We start from the raw sequence: 23,477 nt of genomic DNA, 5'->3' as shown, positions 1-23,477 counted from the left end.
CCTACTGGAGGTTTCACCTCTGCTAAATTCATGGCCCATTCCCAAACTTAATAGTGTCAATAAATGTCATGTCGACCTCTGTGTACCTGCATGCATACTATATATAGTCTTTATATATATATATATATATATATATATATATATATATACATTCAGTGTACCTTTTTCAGAAACATAGTCAGTCTGGTAATCATCAACAGAAAGGGATTAAAAAAAAGAAAGTGTGTGATGAGAAACATATCTCACCTGAAACGTTTATCTTGACTGAGAATGTCAAACATTGAACTTTCAGCTGGTTTTATGATCTGCCTGAAAACATGAATGGCACCATTCCGTCCTTCTTTGCTTCCTCTTAGCATACAGGAATTTTCAATGCATACAGACTGGTAACAATGTGAAAAGAAGATTGTTAGACACCATATATATATATATATATATATATATATATGGTAAAAACTGATATCTTGTCAGGGTTAGCCCAAGGTGGTCAGAAAGTTCTAAACGATCCATGTTTTTTACATCACCACAGGTAACATAACAGGGGAAAGGGAAACCGAGTGGTATTCACACTTAAAAAATCTGCTTCAGGTGCTGTTTGCTGGAATCCGAAATATTGTGTTGACAACCATGCTCCAGCTGCTTGTTTCTTTTATGATACCCACTATAATATGCTAGAAGAAGTCTTCAGATTCTAGACCGTCAGAACATATGAGACCTACAAACTAGACTGTACTTTTTCTTGGTATAGTTTACTCAATTACCTTTAATTTGTCAGGGACAATAGTATGGAAAATATGAATTAACGGTACCTACATCTGGGATCCAAACTAATGTTTGGGGTTCAAACATCTACCCACCCTCTGTAATTGTGTATGGGTGTGAGGACTGATCCGATTGCCACGACTCAACAAAATATCACAGGACATGGGAAACAATCTGTTTGTTATATAAATTTAAATACATTTAGAGATTATAGGACAAGCTTAAGCCTTTTTCTGCTTTGGGGCTAAAAGTTTTCTCCTATAGATAGAAGTCTGATGAAACTGTGGTGTATGTATGTATTCATAATGTTGTGTAAACAGCATTAACATGGATAGCAAAATATGCATATGCATATGTGTAATGGGACAATCACCTGATAACTATGGTACAGAGGACACAGGCTTAACTTAGTGAAAATGTGAAAACCATTTATGAGCATCGAAACAGTTAAAAAGTCAAAACACATCACAATGAAATGTATGACTATAGAAGAAAACCTAATAAGCACAAAGACACCAAAATGACACAAATCTAATAAGGTGAACCAGAGATGTGCTTTGTTAAAAGAAAAAAAAAACAGCAAGAAAAAGTAAAGTGCCAATCAGTAATCACTGCTCAACGGTGACTGGGACCTAGGCATAACTTCAGGCTGACAGCAAAAGAACACGGATAGGATACACCATGCAGGGTCATCACAGTCAAAGATTGAATCTTAGGGACTAATTTGGGGTTTTACAGAAGAGTTAAAAGCAGATGGGTGGAGACCTTTACTTCTGTCTTTCTGCCTCAACTCTGCCTGCCAAATTTAGAGAAGTGAGTGGATATCTCTATGGATGGGCAGAAACCACGGTCATGGTGGTACATGTCAGAATAAGAAAAGTTTGACAAACTGTTCCATCAAATATGGTGTCCAGTCATCAAACTTTCCCATCTTTTTTTCTATTTTAAAATTAAACTCTCAGAGCAGGAGTCGGTTTTTGAAAAATTAAAATTACAATGGCCCCCACACAATGGGTGTTTTCTCTCAAGGTGTGGGTATCAGTTTTCTTTTTCTTCTGTCCCTCACTACCAGGATATACCTGACAGTGATATTCAGTAAAAAAAAAAAAACTCATCTGACTACCCACTCTAAATAGGTCAAACAGCTGGATGGCTTACCTTCGACAGCCCCTCGGGCCTTCTTCTGGAGGCTCACGCCAACAGAGTAAATTATACTCTGTGGCTGTACACATGGACTTCCTCGAACCTCTATATTGGGTAGGCAGACCAAGAGTTTGGGTGAGAAGGTACGCCATCACTCCTATAATGGTGTACTCTCTCCCCCAAAGTCCAAACCAACATCCGAGGCTCTGAAAATGGAAGTAAAAATGCTCTAGTAGGGCAAGGCTACAGACAATATCTGAGGAAATTTCATCAAAGTGGGTAGCCATTTATCAAGGTCTTGCAGAAGCCATTGCTTTTTGGAGGATTGAAGCTCAGAGCCCAGAGAAGTCCTCTTGTTGATCAGATAATGCTGGTGCTTTCACCCCACAAAGATGTCTACTTTCAGGCTAAGGGCTGATTTATAATTTGGCAGATGGAAAAATCTCTGTTGGACTGGTGAAAAAGTTAGGGTCCTCCAGGCTGAGACTACTCTGCGTGGCAAATTTAGAAATTACCTTTAAGCTGGTGGTCTTTTCTAAAGCTTTAGAAGGAACTGCAGTCATCGCGGGTCTTGTCAATGCTGTTTACAGTTTGATGCAGGGCTTCATCAACATAATGGAGTCCTGCACTAAACTGTTATCTTTTTTATCTAAAAAAAAAGGAGCACTTTCTTTTAGAAAACACAAATTAAGCAATTTTAACTGCTCCTTAATGCCAGGGTTTTCCTGGTGGTTATGGTAATTTCTGTGCATCTAAATTAGCTAGGCAAAATTAGAGGTCAGCCTCTAACAGGCCTTACTTACAGGACCGTCAATCAGGTTTAACCATCACAGCACAGTCGAAGTTGTCTCCATATTGATTAAGCCTAAGGTGTGCCTGCTTTTCATTTTGGCAGCTAGACCTTAATCTTGGAAGTATGTGTACTCCTTTGCCACTGTAATAGAGTATATACACCACAGAGATATAAATTGGGCCCTTAGTCTGCTTTTAAAGGCTGCAAGCTGTATTGTGGAAGGTTATACCAAAGTCAGATAGCTCTGCTGCAACGGTCCACTGAACATATTTTTTAAGCAGTTAAAAAACTCAAAAGAGACAAACTAGATTTTCTTGCCCAGCGACCGAGCCAGGGCATGCCTTTGAGTGATTGACTTCCGAAGTTTCGCACTCCAAATTAAATTATTAAGAGAGTTCAGAGTAAGAGCTTCATTACGAGTGTGGCGGTCTATAGACCGCCACACTCACGGTGGCGGTCTTGACTGCTGCTAATGCAACGGCCCAACCCCCACATTACAACCCTGGTGGTTGGAATGCCAGGGAACCACCAGCTCCGCCAGGATCTTAGATCCCGGCGGTATGGCATGGTGGAAGTCCTAATCCACCACAGCATCGCTGGGGTTTATGACCCTGTTCTCCGCCAGCGGTTTCATGGTGGTAGCACAGCCATGAAAAGGCTGGCAGAGAACAGGTTTAGGGGGCCACAGAGGGGGCCCTATACTGCTCATGCACTTAGCATGGGCAGTGTAGGGGCCCTCCTGGCTAGCACCCTTGCAATGTTCACTGTCTGCCTGGCAGACAGTGGACATTGTGAGGGTGCTGGTGCACCCTGCAGGCAGCAGCATTTCTGCATGCATGATTATGAGCCAGAGACAATGCTGTGGCCTATTTCCCGCTAGTTTACGCCCATCAACCTAGCATGAAACCCATAATAACTCCCCCAGGGAGGTCCCTGCATAAGTGGCAACCACCCTGTCGGGAGTTTGGCGGACCAAGGTTTCCATCAGCCAAACTCATAAAAAAACCTAAGTCTTTCTGGGTCCCACTAAGCCCGAGTACCCCTGAAAATCACCTGGGGAACAAAAGGCACTAAAGAAAAGGCTACCAGTACGGTCTCATGTCCTCTTTCAGTTGTAACTGGTCAATGGTAACTTAATAAAAAAGGCCTCTTGCAGCTTGCTGTGTTTCTGCAGCCACACACAAGGTTAGTCAACTGGTCTTTGGTGTTTACCTCTTAGTACTGGCTACAAGTGGCAGCAGGTCTAGCCCTTCAGGTCTCCTCACATGTTTTAATCAGCAGGTGCAGTCTTTCTGCTCTTCTACGGATCCAGAACATGTTCTGATGAGCTGTGGGTGTGTGCCAGCTTTGTAGGTTTCACTAGCCCACTCACTAGCCCATTGTTGGGGGGGGGGTGACTCCTGGACACTCCATAACGAATTGAGATAAGGTTCCAGGGGCCAACCATGCCCACTTTTATCCCACATCCCATTTGCCTTACTGCTGCAAATCCCAGAGTGCACTGCTCTAAAGTAAATCCAAGATGCCACAGGCCTTTTGCTGTTGGAAGCAGCTTGTGGGCCAGTCATGGATTTATTCTGGGAAATGAGAAGTCCCAGCCGTCTAAGCTACAGGACATTGGTCCTAGGACCAACTCCCCCTCCCACTGAGCTGGTGCACAACTTTCTACCTTGGGTCTAAAGAACAAAGATGTCATCTTTCTTAGGTCTAAGCTTCATATCTCTCCCTGTCAAGTTAAAGAAGTTCCAGGAACCTCCTCAGCTGCCCCCGCCCCCCAGGCTAATGGGGATCACCTGCCCAGTACCCAGTTCATCCTGGCATAACCCTATGCCATTGACCTGCTTTGGGAGCAGTCTTCACACCTCATTAATAGTATGCACTGACAAGGCAGCTGCTGATAGGCTAATGCAAAGTAGACCCCAGTAACTGTCTAAAATTTACTTTTCCTCATTATTTATTACAATTCTGATTTAACCATTAGGTAGGATTATAATGAATATTTAAAACAGTAGTTGAATCCATGTTCTAGATGGTCCAAAACCCAAGATAGCAGAATAAATATCTTAGGGCCATATTCTGAGTTTGGCAGTTGAACCACCCAAACTCCAAAATGGCGGTGCTGAGGCAGCAGCAAGCCGGCAGCCTCACCACCGTCATATTACAATGTTTCCACTGGGCTGACCAGTAGAAACAGTGTGGTAGCAAAGGCATTGGCTCCCTTAGGTAGCTGAGGCCAATGGTGTTGCGCAAAGTGCTCTCATACTCTCATCAGCACTATCTGCCGTAGCAGACTGTACGCATCCTGCGCGTTGCTGACAGAGAGGCCCCTTTGCTTCCTAGGACATGGCTGTGGGCAGTGCAGGGGCCCCCTGTAACTCCCAACTCTGTCTTTTTGCCAACCTTTCCATGGCAGGGACCCTGCCACGTGAAGGCTAGCAGAAAGGAAAGTTGTGATCAGCACAGCAGTGCCCAGGTGGCTGACTACGACTTTCACTGCCACCAACCCATCAGGATCCCTGACCTAGGCAGACGTGGTGGTCTCCTGGCGGTTGGACCACCAGGATTGCAGTGGTCGGACTGCTACCAGGAGTATGGCAGTCCCAGGACCGCCAAACTCATAATAAGGCCCTTAATCTGAACTCTGGTTTTCTCATAGGATAAACAAAGCCTTAAACAGTGAAAATGGCTTTTGGAAGCTTGTCACTGCAGGAACATGGTACTATTACATTTGTGCATGTTCTCTTTTAAATACTATGCACCATACTGTGTGGGCTACAAGGCCTAAATAGGGATGACTTATTGATATTTAAAGGAAGGGTTTTTCACATCAAAAGGGTTATTTTGACAGATCAGGCTTCAGGTCTAAACTGCAGCCCTTATGATGCATTGGTTGGGCTGGAGCAATGTTTTGCTTCTCACTCTAGTTGAGGGCACAATAAATGCTGCAGTCTACAGGTGACATTTACTCTTAATGCTATGAGTGTAGTTGCTTTGCTATATACTATGGCCTTACAGGAGAGGTTAAGTATGCTAATTATGGATTAGTCCATTTTTAAATGTTTTAGGGGTCAGAGCAGACACAACTGACACTGGATGAATGACCCACGTGTGCAGAGTATGAAAACCAGCAATAAATGAGTGCAGTCATGCAAAAGGGGAAATATTCTCACTACCACTATTATTTTTTAGAATTTTCAATACTATTACTTACTGTTCGGTAAACAAAGACTCTGAGAAATTTGCCTCCCAGGGTTTCCAAACGTTGACCATTATAGAGTCCACTCAGAACAAATTTTGTTTTCAAAATGTGGTTTTGTAAAATTAATCTTAAGAGACGCTGGTCCATTCTTAAGGTTTCATCTACAAACAAATGAAAATATTTTATTAACATACACATAAACAATCAAGCGTAATTTAAAAATTTTTAATTTATACTTGCAAGGGCATTATTGTACTCCAAATTCAAGAGATAAGATCTCTGTGCACAGTAATTAGGGAGGAGTCTTCTACTGCCACAATTAAAGCCAAAGTAACACAAAGGAACTACCCATTTGCTGTTATAAAAAATGCATATTTAAGTATATTTGAGAATATATTTTTAAATTATAATATTTCAATTAGGGAACCACCAAAATACTTGTATTTCAATTACTAACGCATGAAACTTATACAAAGGATGCTTAACTTCTAAGGATTTTTTGTACAATTCGATTTTCCTTTGAGTGCCAATTAAAATGAATCTCAACAGTCCTTAAAATCAAGTGAAATGTCAAAAGATATTTGGGAAAATGCATTTCCCAAAATGCGTACGAAGTGCAAAACAAAAGCTAGAAATAAACTTTTTAGTGAGGAAGATATCTGGAGCCTGATTACAAGCTGAAGCACTATTTATTGCCCCTGACAAATAACGAAACCACGGGGTATATTATTTATAATTTGCAATAAACAACACTTATTATGTGTTTATGGAAAACAACTTGGATTTTGGTGTGTAATCCACCAAAACCCTCATGATACAGTAAATACTGTGCGCTTCCCTCTGTTACATTTTGGCAGGTTTGACCTGCTGAAATGTAACAAATTTTGGTTTATTTAATGCAACAGTGGTTTATGCACTGGAAAGAATTAACTGGGCAATTTGTAATCATGACCCTAGTAGAGAAACCCAAAAGCTTTTAGTTTTCAGATTTCTAGAGTGAAGAGTATACTACTAACCTTGATCTAATATTATATGTACTTTTACTATATTTTAAGAACAAACATTAATACTTTTGAGGCATGTGGAAAAATGAATAACATGAACATATAAACAGTGTGGAGTTGCGGTGTAATCTAGGGCAAAAGAGATGAGAATAGCATCTTGTCTCAGAAACCTACCTTTTAAGGCTTCCCTTTCATGTCCTTAATACTTACCAGAGAAAGCCCCATTCAAGGGAGCAAGAAGGGTGTATTCGGCTTCTGGCCTAAGAGAAGCAGCCAATCCAAGCTGTGCCACCAGATCTGTAAACGTGCTCTGCTCTTTTGATGCAAGGTCAATCACTTGTTTGGCTAGAGGGCAAGAAAAGGTTGCTTTAGTTTAAAATGAAATGCACCAAGCTGAAAACATTGTTGCTATTTGTGTATGATTGAAAATGACAACAGCTAGGCCTAATTACGACTTTGGTGGATGGAAAAGGCTGTCTGCCGAAGTCCCGCGGTCAGGTCAACACCAGTGAGGTCCCCTTCCCGCAACCCCTATTCCAAGTTTCCCGCTGGCCCCGTTGGGGGGAACATTGATGCTGGATCATAATAGAGCCGGCATCAATGTTTTGGTGCATAGAGTGCACTAGCATCCGTGACACTTGCATGATGAGGATGGCCATGGGGGCCCCTGTACTGCCCATGCAAAGTGCATGGGCAGTGAAGGAGCCCTAATGGGGCCTCCTCAACCCTGTCTCTGCCAGCCTTTACATGGCGGTGCTACCGCCACGTAATCACAGAGAAGGGACTCATAATCCCCAGGGCAGCGCTGCTTGCAGCACTGCCCTGGTAGATTAGGACCGCTAGCACTGCCAGCTCCTCCAGTACAGAAGTGGCAGTGATGGCAGTTCGACTGTGGCGCAACCACCACGGTCATAATGTGGCTGTCGGGCCACCATATTAGTGGCAGTCTGATAGCCACCCTGCCCTGGTGGTGTTAAGACCGCCAGGGTCGTAATGAGGCACATAGAGTCCTTGGGCACTGGGCACATCGGGTATGATGCCAAATCACATAACAGTTTGCACTGAGCTGAGTTGTGCAAGGACAACATGTGGAGGCTTTAATATTGAAGAATAACATGTTGCTGGGAAATTGTGGCTCAACACAGTACATCTGACTCCACATTTGTATACAAGAAGATTTTTTAACTAGTAAATGCACTGGATCTGGTACAAAGGTGAAAAATAACAAAAATGATTGAGAGAATTAGAAGTGTAAGCATTAATATAACACACACGAAGCACAATTCAATAGCCCTGTCCATGAGTAGTTGTGTGCAACTAAAGACTTGAGAGTGATTACTCATGGATTTCCAGCACATGGTTCCTTGTGAAAAAAGCTTTGTGATTTAGTAGTATGCCCCACTATTGAAAAATTATGAATCAGCTTTGTAGAAGACTGATATCATCATTCCTTTTCCCAAGTAGGTATGACACTTCAGTAAATGAAAGAGTAATTCAGTAGTAAATCAGGAGTAAGTCACACCTACTCACAGAAATATGCTGATGATCCGGCATACAATTAAAAAGGGGCAGTCCAGCAAAGAAAGCCATTATCTATCTAAGAAATTAAACTGAAAGTCAATGCAGAAGGCTGTTTATTGAAATCCTTAATATTGGTAATAATATATAGTTATATAAATTGATGTTTTTCTTTGTCGAATATGGCACTTGTAGTGCCCATACATGTTTCTATCAAATCATAACATTTAACTTTGTGGTACTATTGCAAGTAACAATTAAGCCAGTGTAGGAAGTTGGCTCTGTATGCACTATTTCAAAGTAAGGAATAGTATGCACAGAGTCCAAGGGTTCCCCTTAGAGGTAAGATAGTGGCAAAAAGAGATAATACCAATGCTCTATTTTGTGGTAGTGTGGTCGAGCAGTAGGCTTATCAAAGGAGTAGTGCTAAGCATTTGTTGTACATACACACAGGCAATAAATGAGGAACACACACTCAGAGACAAATCCAGGCCAATATGTTTTGTTATAGAAAAATATATTTTCTTAGTTTATTTTAAGAACCACAGGTTCAAATTCTACATGTAATATCTCATTTGAAAGGAATTGCAGGTAAGTACTTTTGGAACTTTGAATAATTACAGTAGCATATATACTTTTCACATAAAACACAATAAGCTGTTTTAAAAGTGGACACTGCAATTTTCACAGTTCCTGGGGGAGGTAAGTTATTGTTAGTTTTAACAGGTAAGTAAATCACTTACAAGTCTCAGGTTTGGGTCCAAGGTAGCCCACCGTTGGGAGTTCAGAGCAACCCCAAAGTTACCACACCAGCAGCTCAGGGCCGGTCAGGTGCAGAGGTCAAAGAGGTGCCCAAAACACATAGGCTTCAATGGAGAGAAGGGGGTGCCCCGGTTCCAGTCTGCCAGCAGGTAAGTACCCGCGTCTTCGGAGGGCAGACCAGGGGGGTTTTGTAGGGCACCGGGGGGGACACAAGTCAGCACAAAAAGTACACCCTCAGCAGCGCGGGGGCGGCCGGGTGCAGTGTGCAAACACGCGTCTGGTTCTCTGTAGATTTCAATGAGAGATCAAGGGATCTCTTCAGCGGTGCAGGCAGGCAAGGGGGGGGCTCCTCGGGGTAGCCACCACCTGGGCAAGGGAGATGGCCTCCTGGGGGTCACTCCTGCACAGAAGTTCCGTTCCTTCAGGTGCTGGGGGCTGCAGGTGCAGGGTCTTTTCCAGCCGTCGGGACTTTAGGTTCAGGCAGTCGCGGTCAGGGGGAGCCTGGGGAATCCCTCTGCAGGCGTCGCTGTGGGAGCTCAGGGGGACAACTTTGGTTACTCACAGTCTCGGAGTCGCCGGAGGGTCCTCCCTGAGGTGTTGGTTCTCCACCAGTCGAGTCGGGGTCGCCGGGTGCAGTGTTGCAAGTCTCACGCTTCTTGCGGGGAGTTGCAGGGGTCTTTAAATCTGCTCCTTTGAAACAAAGTTGCAGTCTTTTGGAGCAGGGCCGCTGTCCTCGGGAGTTCCTTGTTTTTCTTGAAGCAGGGCAGTCCTCTGAGGATTCAGAGGTCGCTGGTCCTTTGGAAAGCGTCGCTGGAGCAGGTTTCTTTGGAAGGCAGGAGACAGGCCGGTAGGACTGGGGCCAAAGCAGTTGGTGTCTTCTGTTCTTCCTCTGCAGGGGTTTTTCAGCTCAGCAGTCTTCTTCTTCTTGTAGGTTTCAGGAATCTAAATTCTTAGGTTCAGGGAAGCCCTTAAATACTAAATTTAAGGACGTGTTTAGGTCTGGGGTTTAGTAGCCAGTGGCTACTAGCCCTGAGGGTGGGTACACCCTCTTTGTGCCTCCTCCCAAGGGGAGGGGGTCACATCCCTAATCCTATTGGGGAATCCTCCATCTGCAAGATGGAGGATTTCTAAAAGTTAGAGTCACTTCAGCTCAGGACACCTTAGGGGCTGTCCTGACTGGCCAGTGACTCCTCCTTGTTATTCTCATTATTTTCTCCGGCCTTGCTGCCAAAAGTGGGGGCTGTGGCCGGAGGGGGCGGGCAACTCCACTAGCTGGAGTGTCCTGCGGTGCTGGAACAAAGGGGTGAGCCTTTGAGGCTCACCGCCAGGTGTTACAGCTCCTGCCTGGGGGAGGTGTTAGCATCTCCACCCAGTGCAGGCTTTGTTACTGGCCTCAGAGTGACAAAGGCACTCTCCCCATGGGGCCAGCAACATGTCTCGGTTGTGGCAGGCTGCTGGAACCAGTCAGCCTACACAGATAGTCGGTTAAGGTTTCAGGGGGCACCTCTAAGGTGCCCTCTGGGGTGTATTTCACAATAAAATGTACACTGGCATCAGTGTGCATTTATTGTGCTGAGAAGTTTGATACCAAACTTCCCAGTTTTCAGTGTAGCCATTATGGTGCTGTGGAGTCCGTGTTTGACAGACTCCCAGACCATATACTCTTATGGCTACCCTGCACTTACAATGTCTAAGGTTTGGCTTAGACACTGTAGGGGCACAGTGCTCATGCACTGGTGCCCTCACCTATGGTATAGTGCACCCTGCCTTAGGGCTGTAAGGCCTACTAGAGGGGTGACTTATCTATACTGTATAGGCAGTGTGAGGTTGGCATGGCACCCTGAGGGGAGTGCCATGTCGACTTACTCGTTTTGTTCTCACCAGCACACACAAGCTGGTAAGCAGTGTGTCTGTGCTGAGTGAGTGGTCCCCAGGGTGGCATAAGATATGCTGCAGCCCTTAGAGACCTTCCTTGGCATCAGGGCCCTTGGTACCAGGGGTACCAGTTACAAGGGACTTACCTGGGTGCCAGGGTGTGCCAATTGTGGAATCAAAAGTACAGGTTAGGGAAAGAACACTGGTGCTGGGGCCTGGTTAGCAGGCCTCAGCACACTTTCAATTCAAAACATAGCATCAGCAAAGGCAAAAATTCAGGGGGTAACCATGCCAAGGAGGCATTTCCTTACAGCCAGAGATTATATTTTATGTTTTTTTTCAATTCAGTCACCCTCCTGAAACCAGCTGCAAGTAGGTTTAATTTTAACAAAGAAAGAAGAGAAGGAAAGGATGCTTAAAATAATCCCAGCCATTGGCAATTACTCCTAGTTGTATTCCAGACCATGTCATTCATCTCCCACATGTTGGGATCCTAGTATGTCAATGTGAGACTGTTCCTCTTGGAGCAGGAACATGAATGATTCCCATATGGTTGGTCTCTGTCAAGAGTAGCATATCACCAATGGCAAGCCCTAAAACGGCCCAAACCAGTCTGGGTTGCTTTTGTTGCCATCTTGAGGGGATCTGGCCTGGCAGTTTGGGCTGAACTTTTCCTACTGGAGCAGGGTCAAGGTCGATTTGCATATGGGTGGTCTCTGTCTAAAGAGGCAAAGTAGGCAAAAACGTGGACTGGAATGTACCCAGAGAAATCTCCAGTGGCTGAAATTAATTCATGCATTCTTTTTTAACACTTTGTTTTTTCTTTAGTTCTATAATGGCATTTAAATTCTTCTATGCTTGTGAATGAATGATCTTTGCACTTAGTCAGTGATTCTGCCTTGCAGCAGGTTCTCAGTTTATAGCAAAGATTCAAATCTGTATTTGATAAGTACTATTTGCTTCTCAGTTTTCAATACAGAATGTGTTGTGCGGATCACTCATGCAACAGATTAATTTAACTTTTAGGAACTGTATGTATTTTAGTAAAGCACAACTGCATAAAAATAGAGATATCAGTGTTATTAGGAATAGATTGCACATTTTCTGAAAGTGATATCACTGGACAGGAAAATCATTGATTAATTTCCATTAAGTGGTAATGCAATTTCATATTGACCAGCTGATAGAACAAACTGCTCACATTATACAATGCATGTGGACATATGCAGAAAAATGTGAGGCCTCATTAAATCTGGCTTCAAACAGCTTTAGCTGTCTGAAAGATCTCATGTTATCAATTCTGTAAAAAGGATTCAAATGAATGAAATACAAAGAGACAGTGGCCATTGGGTCAATAATTTTAATTCATTGGCTTTTATGTGTTTTCTTATACTTTGTCATTGCTTGTTTGGGCTTCCTCTCAAGCCCACGGTTTAGAGGATAGTTATGTTGTTACATTTAGGTTATCATTAGGATTTGGTGATGGCCTCAAGAATCTTTTCTTATTCTAAAAATCATCCTTAATGTGTAGCGTTTAATTTTGAGCCATGGTGTTTTCTTTTACATATTTACAATGCTGACATGATACCATTTTAAGTGCTGATTTTTGTTTTTTGTTTGATGTTGCTGTTTGGATGACTATGCCTTTCATAAAGTCACAGTGTTATTCATTAATCACCCTAGCACATTCGTTTTCCAGTGCTGTCATGATAGCATGTTGTTGGGTTTCCAACTTTTTTCAAATTAAGACATGCACACAAAATACTTTCAAAATGATCAATGAAACTCTGGTTATTTGCAATAGTTTTCTACTTCTACTTTTACTTTCTCTGATTACAATGCAAACCTTATCTTTTGACTCATTTTTATCATTCTCTTCTGTCACTGTACAGCTTCATTTTCCTTATGCAGTCTGTTCAGAATTGGGGACTGTCACTGATCAGCCCAGGACATAAGGCCACACCAAAACCCCAATTCCTACCAGCAGAACAACCTAAATGGCAGTCTCAGCACGAAAGGACAGAGCAGAATGTACACTGTCATGCTCCAAATATTCAACAAGGCCTCCAATCAGTATAAAGGGAGCATTCCAATTAAGCAGGGCTATTAATACCAGAAAAAACTGGGCACTGAACTTTCGGAGCTAAAAAGGAAAATCCTTTTAAAGATACCTGACCTCAATTATCAGAGTCTCTTCTTTATGGGGAAACTCAAAGAAACCTACTCCCAGGTTCCATATTGTTATGGCACAAGATTCATTATGGGATTTTTTTCTAGAGCAGCTGAGGGCAATACACACAAGGTCACCTAACTGTTACCACAAACTTCCATTAACAAAACATCAAACATTTAGACTTGACGATGCCTGTGCAGAGTTTTCTTAGACAGTTCCACCTCTATAAATTGGTGATGCTCCTACCTGACACTTATGGTGGTTTATTTCATTAAGAGCCAGATAAATTACAACATTTCCCCTAGGAGATCCTCATCAGAAACCCTTGAGCAGTTGGTCTGTCTGACACTGGGACACTGGTTCACAATGATGATACCCCTGCCTCATATCCATATTCTGATAAATGCAGGATTTTTCACTAGCCGTCTCCACTATGCAAGGAATGACTGACCCAGGCAGGGCAAACTTACAATGGCTCTGAAATGCATGGAGAAAAATCACAGCATGTTAGGACCGTTGTCTTTTAGTTTTACTGAAACAAACTATTATCACTGGAGTTTGTTTCAGTTAACCAAGAAATGAATGCCGAGCAGCTGAAGCTGCATGGCCACCAAATCGTGATTTATCTGTGCTATTAGTACATCCTCTGCACCAGCAAAGCAGGAAGAGATCTTCAGAAGTAGTGGGCTGTCCTCTGCCGGGGGGGTGCCCACATGTCAAACCTTATGTCAACCATTATGACAGGCTTAGCGGACCACATTCCAAACTTTGAATGAGCCCCTTAGAAAGACAACTTGACTTTTGTGGACTTTGGCAATAACTATAGAGCACAAATGTTAACGTCATAATCTGTTTTTCCAGCCTCTGTACTGTGGGCATTTGGGAATTGAAATGAGATGTGATCTCCTGAGATATGAGACAGACATAAGGGAAATGGCACTCACACTATCACAATGCTGCCTACTCAGAATTTTGCACTCATCTAAAGCACTATCAAATGTTAAGGTTTCAGCCACTCCTGTAAGCATGGCAAGCAGCCGCTAAATCATTGCACGAGTTGTGCAATAAACTTACAAGGTATTTTAGGAAGAAATTTGAAACAATTATAATGGCATAAGGACAAAGCTTGATCATCCGGCGTAACATATCATAACCCAATTGAAACTACCAATAAAATTAGACTAGATACACACTATTTATTAAAGTTTAGTCACTGAAGTTCCTACTGACGTCCATTAATTCAGGTTCCCCAGATGATACTTCCCCTGTGGTAGTGACCCCCTTATTATCTCTGATAGTGTGTCTCCTCTGGTGTGGTTCTACTTAGCTGGAAGATAAGAATGATAAAGCCTCCCTTAAGAAGCCCAGCCTAGACAGAAAAAGCAAAGCAAAATATAGACATAATTGGCTGTTGTTCACCATTGCCAATATAGAGGAAATTTATTTGAGGCATTAGCTCTAAAATGTTCTTGAATAATTTGAGTTGCTCAATTATGGACAAGTGTGGTTTCGACCTGGGGGGACGGGCACAGAAAATAATTTAATATCAGACTTCATTGACTGGTACTTGATGCAGGATATTGAGTGGACCTGGTTTTTTAATTGGATGTGTGACTGCCTTTAACATAGTTGATAATACCAACCTGATCTGTTCAACAGCAGAGCTAAGCATGGACAGTGCAGGCGTGTCCTAGATTTCATCCTTCCTATCTGGAGGAAGCAAGACCATAACCCTTTAATTTTACACCTATTGCATGTGGGGCACCACATCGGTCTTATCAGTCTTCAATCAAGTTCAAAATATGTGAAGTTGTTGTAAACCATTTTAAGGTCAGATTTGCATGTTGATAACACCTAACTGTGCTTTGTCAGACGTCTGTTGGAGTTGTAAGAAACCCTTCAGGGCTACTTTGCAGAAGTCCAAAGATGGATGAATAACAATCAGTTGAGGCTCACTGCCAGCAAAAGAGTTCTAATAATAGGAACACCCCACCATGCAGCCGGAAGAAATGGAAAATGTATCACACCCATTCAAGAAGATCAGGAACGGGTTTCACTTGAACAATGTATGTACATAGGAGGGATCAAGTCACTGCAATACTTTCAGCATTTTGTAAGCTATGGTAATATTAGCATTTATCAACTGCCCATGGATGGCTGCATTGGTTGTCGGTATCCTGGTGGATTGAATTCAAGGCCCTCAGCCTTGCTTATCAAGCATAGTATGGTCAAGGGTCCAAGCAACTCCTCACAAAACATCTTCAATACTCCCCACTCCAACCTCTTTGTTTTGCCATTAAATAGAGGGGCTCAGCTTGGAGGCAGAACACCTTTGGTTTCCCCACTCTCACTCCCCCACACTGGAATTCCTTAACTTTTAATTTTCATTCTATAACTAACTACATTACCTTTAGGAAATCCTTTACTACCCCTCTATTTTGATAGGCGAGTAATGGCCAATGTTTTGCTAGCACCATGATGCATTTGACGAACATGGGCTGAAAAGTATTCATTGGGTCATCCACTCATACTGAAATCATCAGTCAAGAGGCTGACATTAGAATCAATTTAAACACTCTTAGAAATATATTCAGACCCATATAGCCACTCAATATTTCACACAGTCCACTATTAGAATAGTACAGTTGTACGCAGCTCAGCACAAGATCGTCCAAGACCCTAAGCAGACCAATTAGCTGACACAGCTGACACTCATTAGTGGATGGTTAAGTAACCCACACATTTGACTGCAAGGAAAAGACAGACAAGCTCTATCTAAGAATTGTGTAACAGGACATTGCATTACATCCCAAGAAACAGTTAAATAAATGAAAAAAGTTCAAATTAAGATAATTGGACCTAGTCATGAAGGTAAATGTAGTTGTAACATATGTTAAAGATCAATTTTACCTTACATATGCCTGTCAAGAATGCAAAAATGGATTCCTAGCAGTCATAAGCCCATTTACAAATGCACAGATCAAATGTGGAGTTCTTCTCTGCATCCATAAATCTCACTCATGGGGTGGGAAAGTTGACATTTCAAGGCATGATTACCCTTGGAATATTGTGAACCACTCACAGACATTTGTTAGCATTCACAGATCCCTCCCCTTCTCCTAACCACCCTGACATGGTCATATCTTCACTCCAGTCGTGGGCGGAGGGAAAGTTGAAAGGGTTGCACCCAGATTTGTTGTGGGGGTAGGAGAATGGCTTTCTCCAAGAGGAAAAATGCATTCATTGCATAGAGAAAAAAGTAAATCTGCATTTGCACAGGGTATCTTACTACCCATGTGCAGAGTTCTCCATTATAGCCAGAGCTAAAATGATCCAGCTGGGAAGGTCACATGCTATTCCATGAAGTACTCATGAAAACCTGTGCCTGGTGCAGCTTTCCGGACTTACACCTGGGAAGGACTGTGAATTCCGGAAAGCAGGAAAAACACGTAAATGCAGGATGGAGATTCCAGACAGTACTTTTCCAGCTTTCTCTGTGAATTGGGCCCAATTAATTCTCACTAATAGTAAATATAACACATTTCCATTATGTATTCTTTATTGATACTAATGTTCACTTTCTCATCTGTTCTCCCAATTGTAGCTTATTTTGCATGATAGTTTAAAAAGAACCATTTTAAGCTATCCAAAAATTCTCATGCATGCCTTTAAGGAAATAAACAGGTGCAACTCACCAGAGTTTGGAATCATCACTTGATCAACGAGATGGATAACACCATTGCTGGTAACAATATCCTTGCGTTTCACCATCTTTACTCCATTAACTGTCATGCGGTCACCATCACAACCAATCTCTACGGTGCTTCCTTCCAATGTATCATAGACTGCTCCACCCATGATCGCTTCAGAACACTGAACAGTGTCAAGAATATGGAACTTAACAAGCGCTAAAGAGAAAAGTAGATATAATCAAATTAAAATTAGTTGTATCTAAGTATACCATTTAGAAATGTAGAAACAATACTGAAAGGCATTAGGAATAATTTAAAAAAAAAATAGAAAAATATATTTTTTGCTCTAAAATACAAAAGTTAAAACATGCTACTATTTTGTCCTTTTTTCGTAGGTAATAAGAAAAAAGTCATACACGTGGGTAAAATCAGCAGCTACAATTTGATAAAATGCCATTTAAAAAGGGAGCTAATGTACAAATATTCATATCTGTCTTTAATATTTTGGTAATGTGCAAGAAAATTCTCTGGGCTAACCTAACTACCCCAGACAATGATGGCATAACAGTATTTCGTTAATCCAAGTGTCTTGAATTCTAACTTATGTTCAACAGTCTTTTGCTCTATGCCATAAACTATTCTGTATTTATGTTTACACTGTAAATGATACCATACATGACCTCAATCCATTAACAGCAGTTTTTGAGGAGAAAAAGATTAAATCTATGTACTGATCATTTGCAATAAGGAGAATTATTCCTCTCTGCTCTCCTAAATTCCCCAAAATATAGCAAGGATGTCTGAATTGCTCTATGTTTAGCAGACCGAGGGGCATATTTATACTTGGTTTGAGCTATTTTAGCATCATTTATTTTGATGCTAAAATAGCACAAACTGAACTCCATATTTATATTTTGACACAAGAACCGTCTAGCATCAAAATATGGGAGTTGGTGTCATATTCTGGATGCGGCAAACTACCTTGCACTAATTAGATGCAAGGTACGCATTCCCTTTCCACAATATGACACTAACCCCCTGTAGGAAGTTGGCTCTGTATGTACTATTTCAAAGTAAGGAATAGTATGCACAGAGTCCAAGGGTTCCCCTTAGAGGTAAGATAGTGGCAAAAAGAGATAATACTAATGCTCTATTTTGTGGTAGTGTGGTCGAGCAGTAGGCTTATCAAAGGAGTAGTGTTAAGCATTTGTTGTACATACACACAGGCAATAAATGAGGAACACACACTCAGAGACAATTCCAGGCCAATAGGTTTTTGTATAGAAAAATATATTTTCTTAGTTTATTTTAAGAACCACAGGTTCAAATTCTACATGTAATACTTTGCATGAAAGGTATTGCAGGTAAGTACTTTAGGAACTTTGAATAATCACAATAGCATATATACTCTTCAAATAAAACACATATAGCTATTTTAAAACTAGACACTTGCAATTTTCACAGTTCCTAGGGGAGGTAAGTAATTGTTAGTTCTTGCAGGTAAGTAAACCACCTACGGGGTTCAGATTTGGGTCCAAGGTAGCCCACCGTTGGGGGTTCCGAGCAACCCCGAAGTTACCACACCAGCAGCTCAGGGCTGGTCAGGTGCAGAGTTTAAAGTGGTGCCCGAAACGCATAGGCTTCAATGGAGAAGGGGGTGCCCCGGTTCCAGTCTGCCAGCTGGTAAGTACCCGCGTCTTCGGAGGGCAGACCAGGGGGGTTTTGTAGGGCACCGGGGGGGACACAAGTCCACACAGAAAGTACACCCTTAGCAGCGCGGGGCAGCCGGGTGCAGTGTGCGAACAAGCGTCAGGTTTGTAATAGGAATCAATGGGAGACCAAGGGGTCTCTTCAGCGGTGCAGGAAGGCAAGGGGGGGCTCCTCGGGGTAGCCACCACCTGGGCAAGGGAGAGGTACTCCTGGGGGTCACTCCTGCACTGGAGTTCCGATCCTTCAGGTCCTGGGGGCTGCGGGTGCAGGGTCTTTTCCAGGCGTCGGGATCTGAGAGTCAGGCCGTTGCGGTCAGGGGGAGCCTCGGGATTCCTTCTGCAGGCGTCGCTGTGGGGGCTCAGGGGGGACAACTTTGGTTACTCACAGTCTTGGAGTCGCCGGGGAGTCCTCCCTGAAGTGTTGTTTCTTCACCAGTCGAGTCGGGGTCGCCATGTGCAGGGTTGCAAGTCTCACGCTTCTGGTGGGAAACGCAGTCGTTTTAAAGTTGCTCCTTTGGAAACAAAGTTGCAGTCTTGAGTGAACAGGGCCGCTGTTCTCAGGAGTTTCTTGATCCTTTTAGAGCAGGGCAGTCCTCTGAGGATTCAGAGGTCGCTGGTCCTGGGGAAAGCGTCGCTGGAGCAGTTTTCTTCCGAAGGGGGGAGACAGGCCGGTAGAGCTGGGGCCAAGGCAGTTGGTGTCTCCGTCTTCTCTGCAGGGTTTTTCAGCTCAGCAGTCCTCTTCTTCTTAGGTTGCAGGAATCTGAGTTCCTACGTTCAGGGGAGCCCCTAAATACAGAATTTAGGGGTGTGTTTAGGTCAGGGAAGGCAGAAGCCAATGGCTACTAGCCCTGAGGATGGCTACACCCTCTTTGTGCCTCCTCCCAAGGGGAGGGTGTCACATTCCTATCCCTATTGGGGGAATCCTCCATCTGCAAGATGGAGGATTCCTAAAAGTCAGAGTCACTTCAGCTCAGGTTGCCTTAGGGGCTGTCCTGACTGGTCAGTTACTCCTCCTTGTTTTTCTCATTATCTCGTCCTGCCTTGCCACCAAAAGTGGGGCCGTGGCCGTAGGGGGCGGGCAACTCCACTAGCTGGAATGCCCTGTGGTGCTGGAACAAAGGGGGTGAGCCTTTGAGGCTCACCGCCAGGTGTTACAGCTCCTGCAAGGGGGAGGTGTTAAGCATCTCCACCCAGTGCAGGCTTTGTTACTAGCCACAGAGTGACTAAGGCACTCTCCCCATGTGGCCAGCAACATGTCTCGAGTGTGGCAGGCTGCTAAAACCAGTCAGCCTACACGGGTAGTTGGTTAAGGTTTCAGGGGACACCTCTAAGGTGCCCTCTGGGGTGTATGTTACAATAAAATGTACACTGGCATCAGTGTGCATTTATTGTGCTGAGAAGTTTGATACCAAACTTCCCAGTTTTCAGTGTAGCCATTATGGTGCTGTGGAGTTCGTGTTTGACAGACTCCCAGACCATATACTCTTATGGCTACCCTGCACTTACAATGTCTAAGGTTTTGCTTAGACACTGTAGGGGCACAGTGCTCATGCACTGGTGCCCACACCTATGGTATAGTGCACCCTGCCTTAGGGCTGTAAGGCCTGCTAGAGGGGTGACTTATCTATACTGCATAGGCAGTGTGAGGTTGGCATGGCACCCTGAGGGGAGTGTCATGTCGACTTACTCGTTTTGTCCTCACCAGCACACACAAGCTGGCAAGCAGTGTGTCTGTGCTGGGTGAGGGGTCCCCAGGGTGGCATAAGATATGCTGCAGCCCTTAGAGACCTTCCCTGGCATCAGGCCCCTTGGTACCAGGGGTACCAGTTACAAGGGACTTACCTGGATGCCAGGGTGTGCCAATTGTGAAAACAAAAGTACAGGTTAGGGAAAGAACACTGGTGCTGGGGCCTGGTTAGCCGGCCTCAGCACACTTTCAAATCAAAACTTAGCATCAGCAAAGGCAAAAAGTCAGGGGGTAACCATGCCAAGGAGGCATTTCCTTACACAACCCCCCCCAAACGAAAGAGGAAGAGACTAACCTTTCCCAGGAGAGTCTTCATTTTCTAAGTGGAAGAACCTGGAAAGGCCATCTGCATTGGCATGGGCAGTCCCAGGTCTGTGTTCCACTATAAAGTCCATTCCCTGTAGGGAGATGGACCACCTCAACAGTTTTGGATTTTCACCTTTCATTTGCATCAGCCATCTGAGAGGTCTGTGGTCAGTTTGAACTACAAAGTGAGTACCAAAGAGGTATGGTCTCAGCTTCTTCAGGGACCAAACCACACAAAGGCCTCCCTCTCAATGGCACTCCAACGCTGCTCCCTGGGGAGTAACCTCCTGCTAATGAAAGCAACAGGCTGGTCAAGGCCATCATCATTTGTTTGGGACAAAACTGCCCCTATCCCATGTTCAGAGGCATCTGTCTGCACAATGAACTGCTTGGAGTAATCTGGAGCTTTTAGAACTGGTGCTGTGCACATTGCTTGTTTCAGGGTGTCAAAGGCCTGCTAGAGGGGTGACTTATCTATACTGCATAGGAAGTGTGAGGTTGGCATGGCACCCTGAGGGGAGTGCCATGTCTACTTACTTGTTTTGTCCTCACCAGCACACACAAGCTGGCAAGCAGTGTGTCTGTGCTGAGTGAGGGGTCCCCAGGGTGGCATAAGATATGCTGGAGCCCTTAGAGACCTTCCCTAGCATCAGGGCCCTTGGTACCAGGGGTACCAGTTACAAGGGACTTACCTGGATGCCAGGGTGTGCCAATTGTGTAAACAAAAGTACAGGTTAGGGAAAGAACACTGGTGCTGGGGCCTGGTTAGCAGGCCTCAGCACACTTTCAATTCAAAATATAGCATCAGCAAAGGCAAAAAGTCAGGGGGTAACCATGCCAAGGAGGCATTTCCTTACACCCCCTAACATCTTATTTATACTCTGGTGCAACAACGACGTGCATTATTTATCGCCTGGGTCTGACCACGCGTTAGGGGACCTGTAGACCGTTTCCATGGCTAAACACCATGGAATGGGCCCATAGATGCCCACCTCAAGCCCTAGGAACACGCCACCCACACCAGAGGGTCGCCATAGGATGGGGGACACCATACTGGGTAGGTATTGGTAAGTATTATATATTTATTTCTGTGTCATTGGAGGCCCCTTACATGGGCCCCCTGCCTGGCACTGGGTGTCACGGCTTGCCCAGGGGACACTGGTCCCCCGGGCTGGCCATTGGGGTGGTGGACATGACTCCTTTCTTCACTAATATAGAAGTCATGTTTGGGTGGTAGTGCGTCTGAAAATTATTCTAGGCTGGTTAGCGGCATTTTTATTGCCGCTAACTAGCCTAGTGTGATTTCTGACCCACTAACGCCTTTTCCCCTCTCTCCATCCCCCCTCGGCTAGCGTCTTTTCTTTAGACGCTAGCCTGTCCTATGTGCCATTGTGTGCCATTCCATAAATATGGCACCCGGCTGTTGCTATGGAATGGTGCTAGCAGGCACTATGGATTTTACTGCAAAACTGCGTTAGCGCAGTTTTGCAGCAAAATCCATAAATATGGGCTCAAATATCCAGTTAAAGATGAAGAGGGATGGAAGTGAACATGTTTGTAGCTATTCCTAAAAGCAGGCCTTGGATTTTTTCAATCTTGAACAAAACAGGGTATAATCCTGTTAAAGCGCATGAGGGGAAGAGTAAAATACTAAAAATAGAGCAGTAAGTGACCCCAATTGACATAAATCAAGCATTAATTCATGTAATACACAAGGAATAGAAACAAAGTGCATTAAAAAGTTATTTTCTTTTATTTCAGAAATTAATTAGCTATTAAGAACCCCACGAACTGCATGCGTGAATATACCTACATATCTGACATGGATTCCAAGTTAACTATGAATGCCCAAGTGGACAAATTAGCACGAACAAGCTTCATCACCTTGAAGTCTTTACGATGCATCTTCCCCCACCTCGGGTTTCCACACAAGGTGCAAGCTACTATCTCGCTTGTACTATCCAAACTGGATTATGCCAATGGCCTCTACCATGGATCATCTCTATCTATTATGAAAAAACTACAACGTATCCAGACTTCCGCAGCCAGGCTGCTATTAAATGTAAAGCTGCAAGCCCACATCTCCCCTGCCTTGAGAGCACTACACTGGCTCCCCTTTGCCAGAAGATGCACTTTCAATCTGCTTTGTATCACCCACAAAGCTATACATGGAACAGGACAGCTTTTTATCAGAAACAAAATAACCAACTACATCCAACAAAGAAACCTCCGCTCAAGATTGGCACCTCGCCTTAGAACACCACCATACAAGAAAAAGACTATAGGTGGTACATCCTTCTCCGTTCAAGCAGCCAAACTATGGAATTCATTACCCCCAACTTGTCTTCAGAAAACTACTCAAGAGTTGGCTCTTTCCTTCATAACCACCATATTAAAAAAACTATGGACTGCATATGCCTATGTTGATAAATGTATTTTTTCTGAGTATGTGTATATTTCTAGTTATGTATAGTTCTTTAGAAAATATGTATCGCTACTATGTCATAACAATAAAATACACACACACTTTTTAAACGTGTTTGACTAAGTATATTTACCCATGGTTCTAATTATGTATTGTATGTGCATATGTGTGTGTTTGTATGTGTGTGTGTGTGTGTGTATGCATATATATATATATATGTATGTATGTATGTGTATATGTTGTTTCTGTGCTTGGCATGTTCGTGGGTCATTGCATGGCTCCTGGATGGGTTGTTATACTAGATATCTATGAATTCCTGCTCTCATCTTATCACACTTATCTACCCATCATCATATATCATGTCTCTAT

General features: G+C 43.5%; 1 protein-coding gene across 7 annotated transcripts in view; it reads right to left on the bottom strand.

The window, feature by feature from the left end:
• POSTN (periostin) overlaps nucleotides 1-23,477 on the bottom strand; it is a 197,551-nt gene that overhangs the window by 78,118 nt on the left and 95,956 nt on the right. For all 7 annotated transcript variants that reach the window (XM_069205499.1, XM_069205502.1, XM_069205504.1 and 4 more), the window contains exons 8-11: nucleotides 16,925-17,137; nucleotides 7,112-7,246; nucleotides 5,910-6,058; nucleotides 247-383 (exon numbers count right to left, since the gene is read on the bottom strand). In XM_069205499.1, coding sequence (XP_069061600.1) covers nucleotides 247-383; nucleotides 5,910-6,058; nucleotides 7,112-7,246; nucleotides 16,925-17,137 — 634 coding nt within the window. The remainder of the gene's footprint in view (nucleotides 1-246; nucleotides 384-5,909; nucleotides 6,059-7,111; nucleotides 7,247-16,924; nucleotides 17,138-23,477) is intronic.

The sequence above is a fragment of the Pleurodeles waltl genome, chromosome 8 (genome assembly GCF_031143425.1).
Source record: "Pleurodeles waltl isolate 20211129_DDA chromosome 8, aPleWal1.hap1.20221129, whole genome shotgun sequence".
NCBI classification, from domain to species: Eukaryota; Metazoa; Chordata; class Amphibia; order Caudata; family Salamandridae; genus Pleurodeles; species Pleurodeles waltl.
Note: the sequence above shows the minus strand (reverse complement) of the source record. Positions and strands in the feature narration are given on the sequence as shown.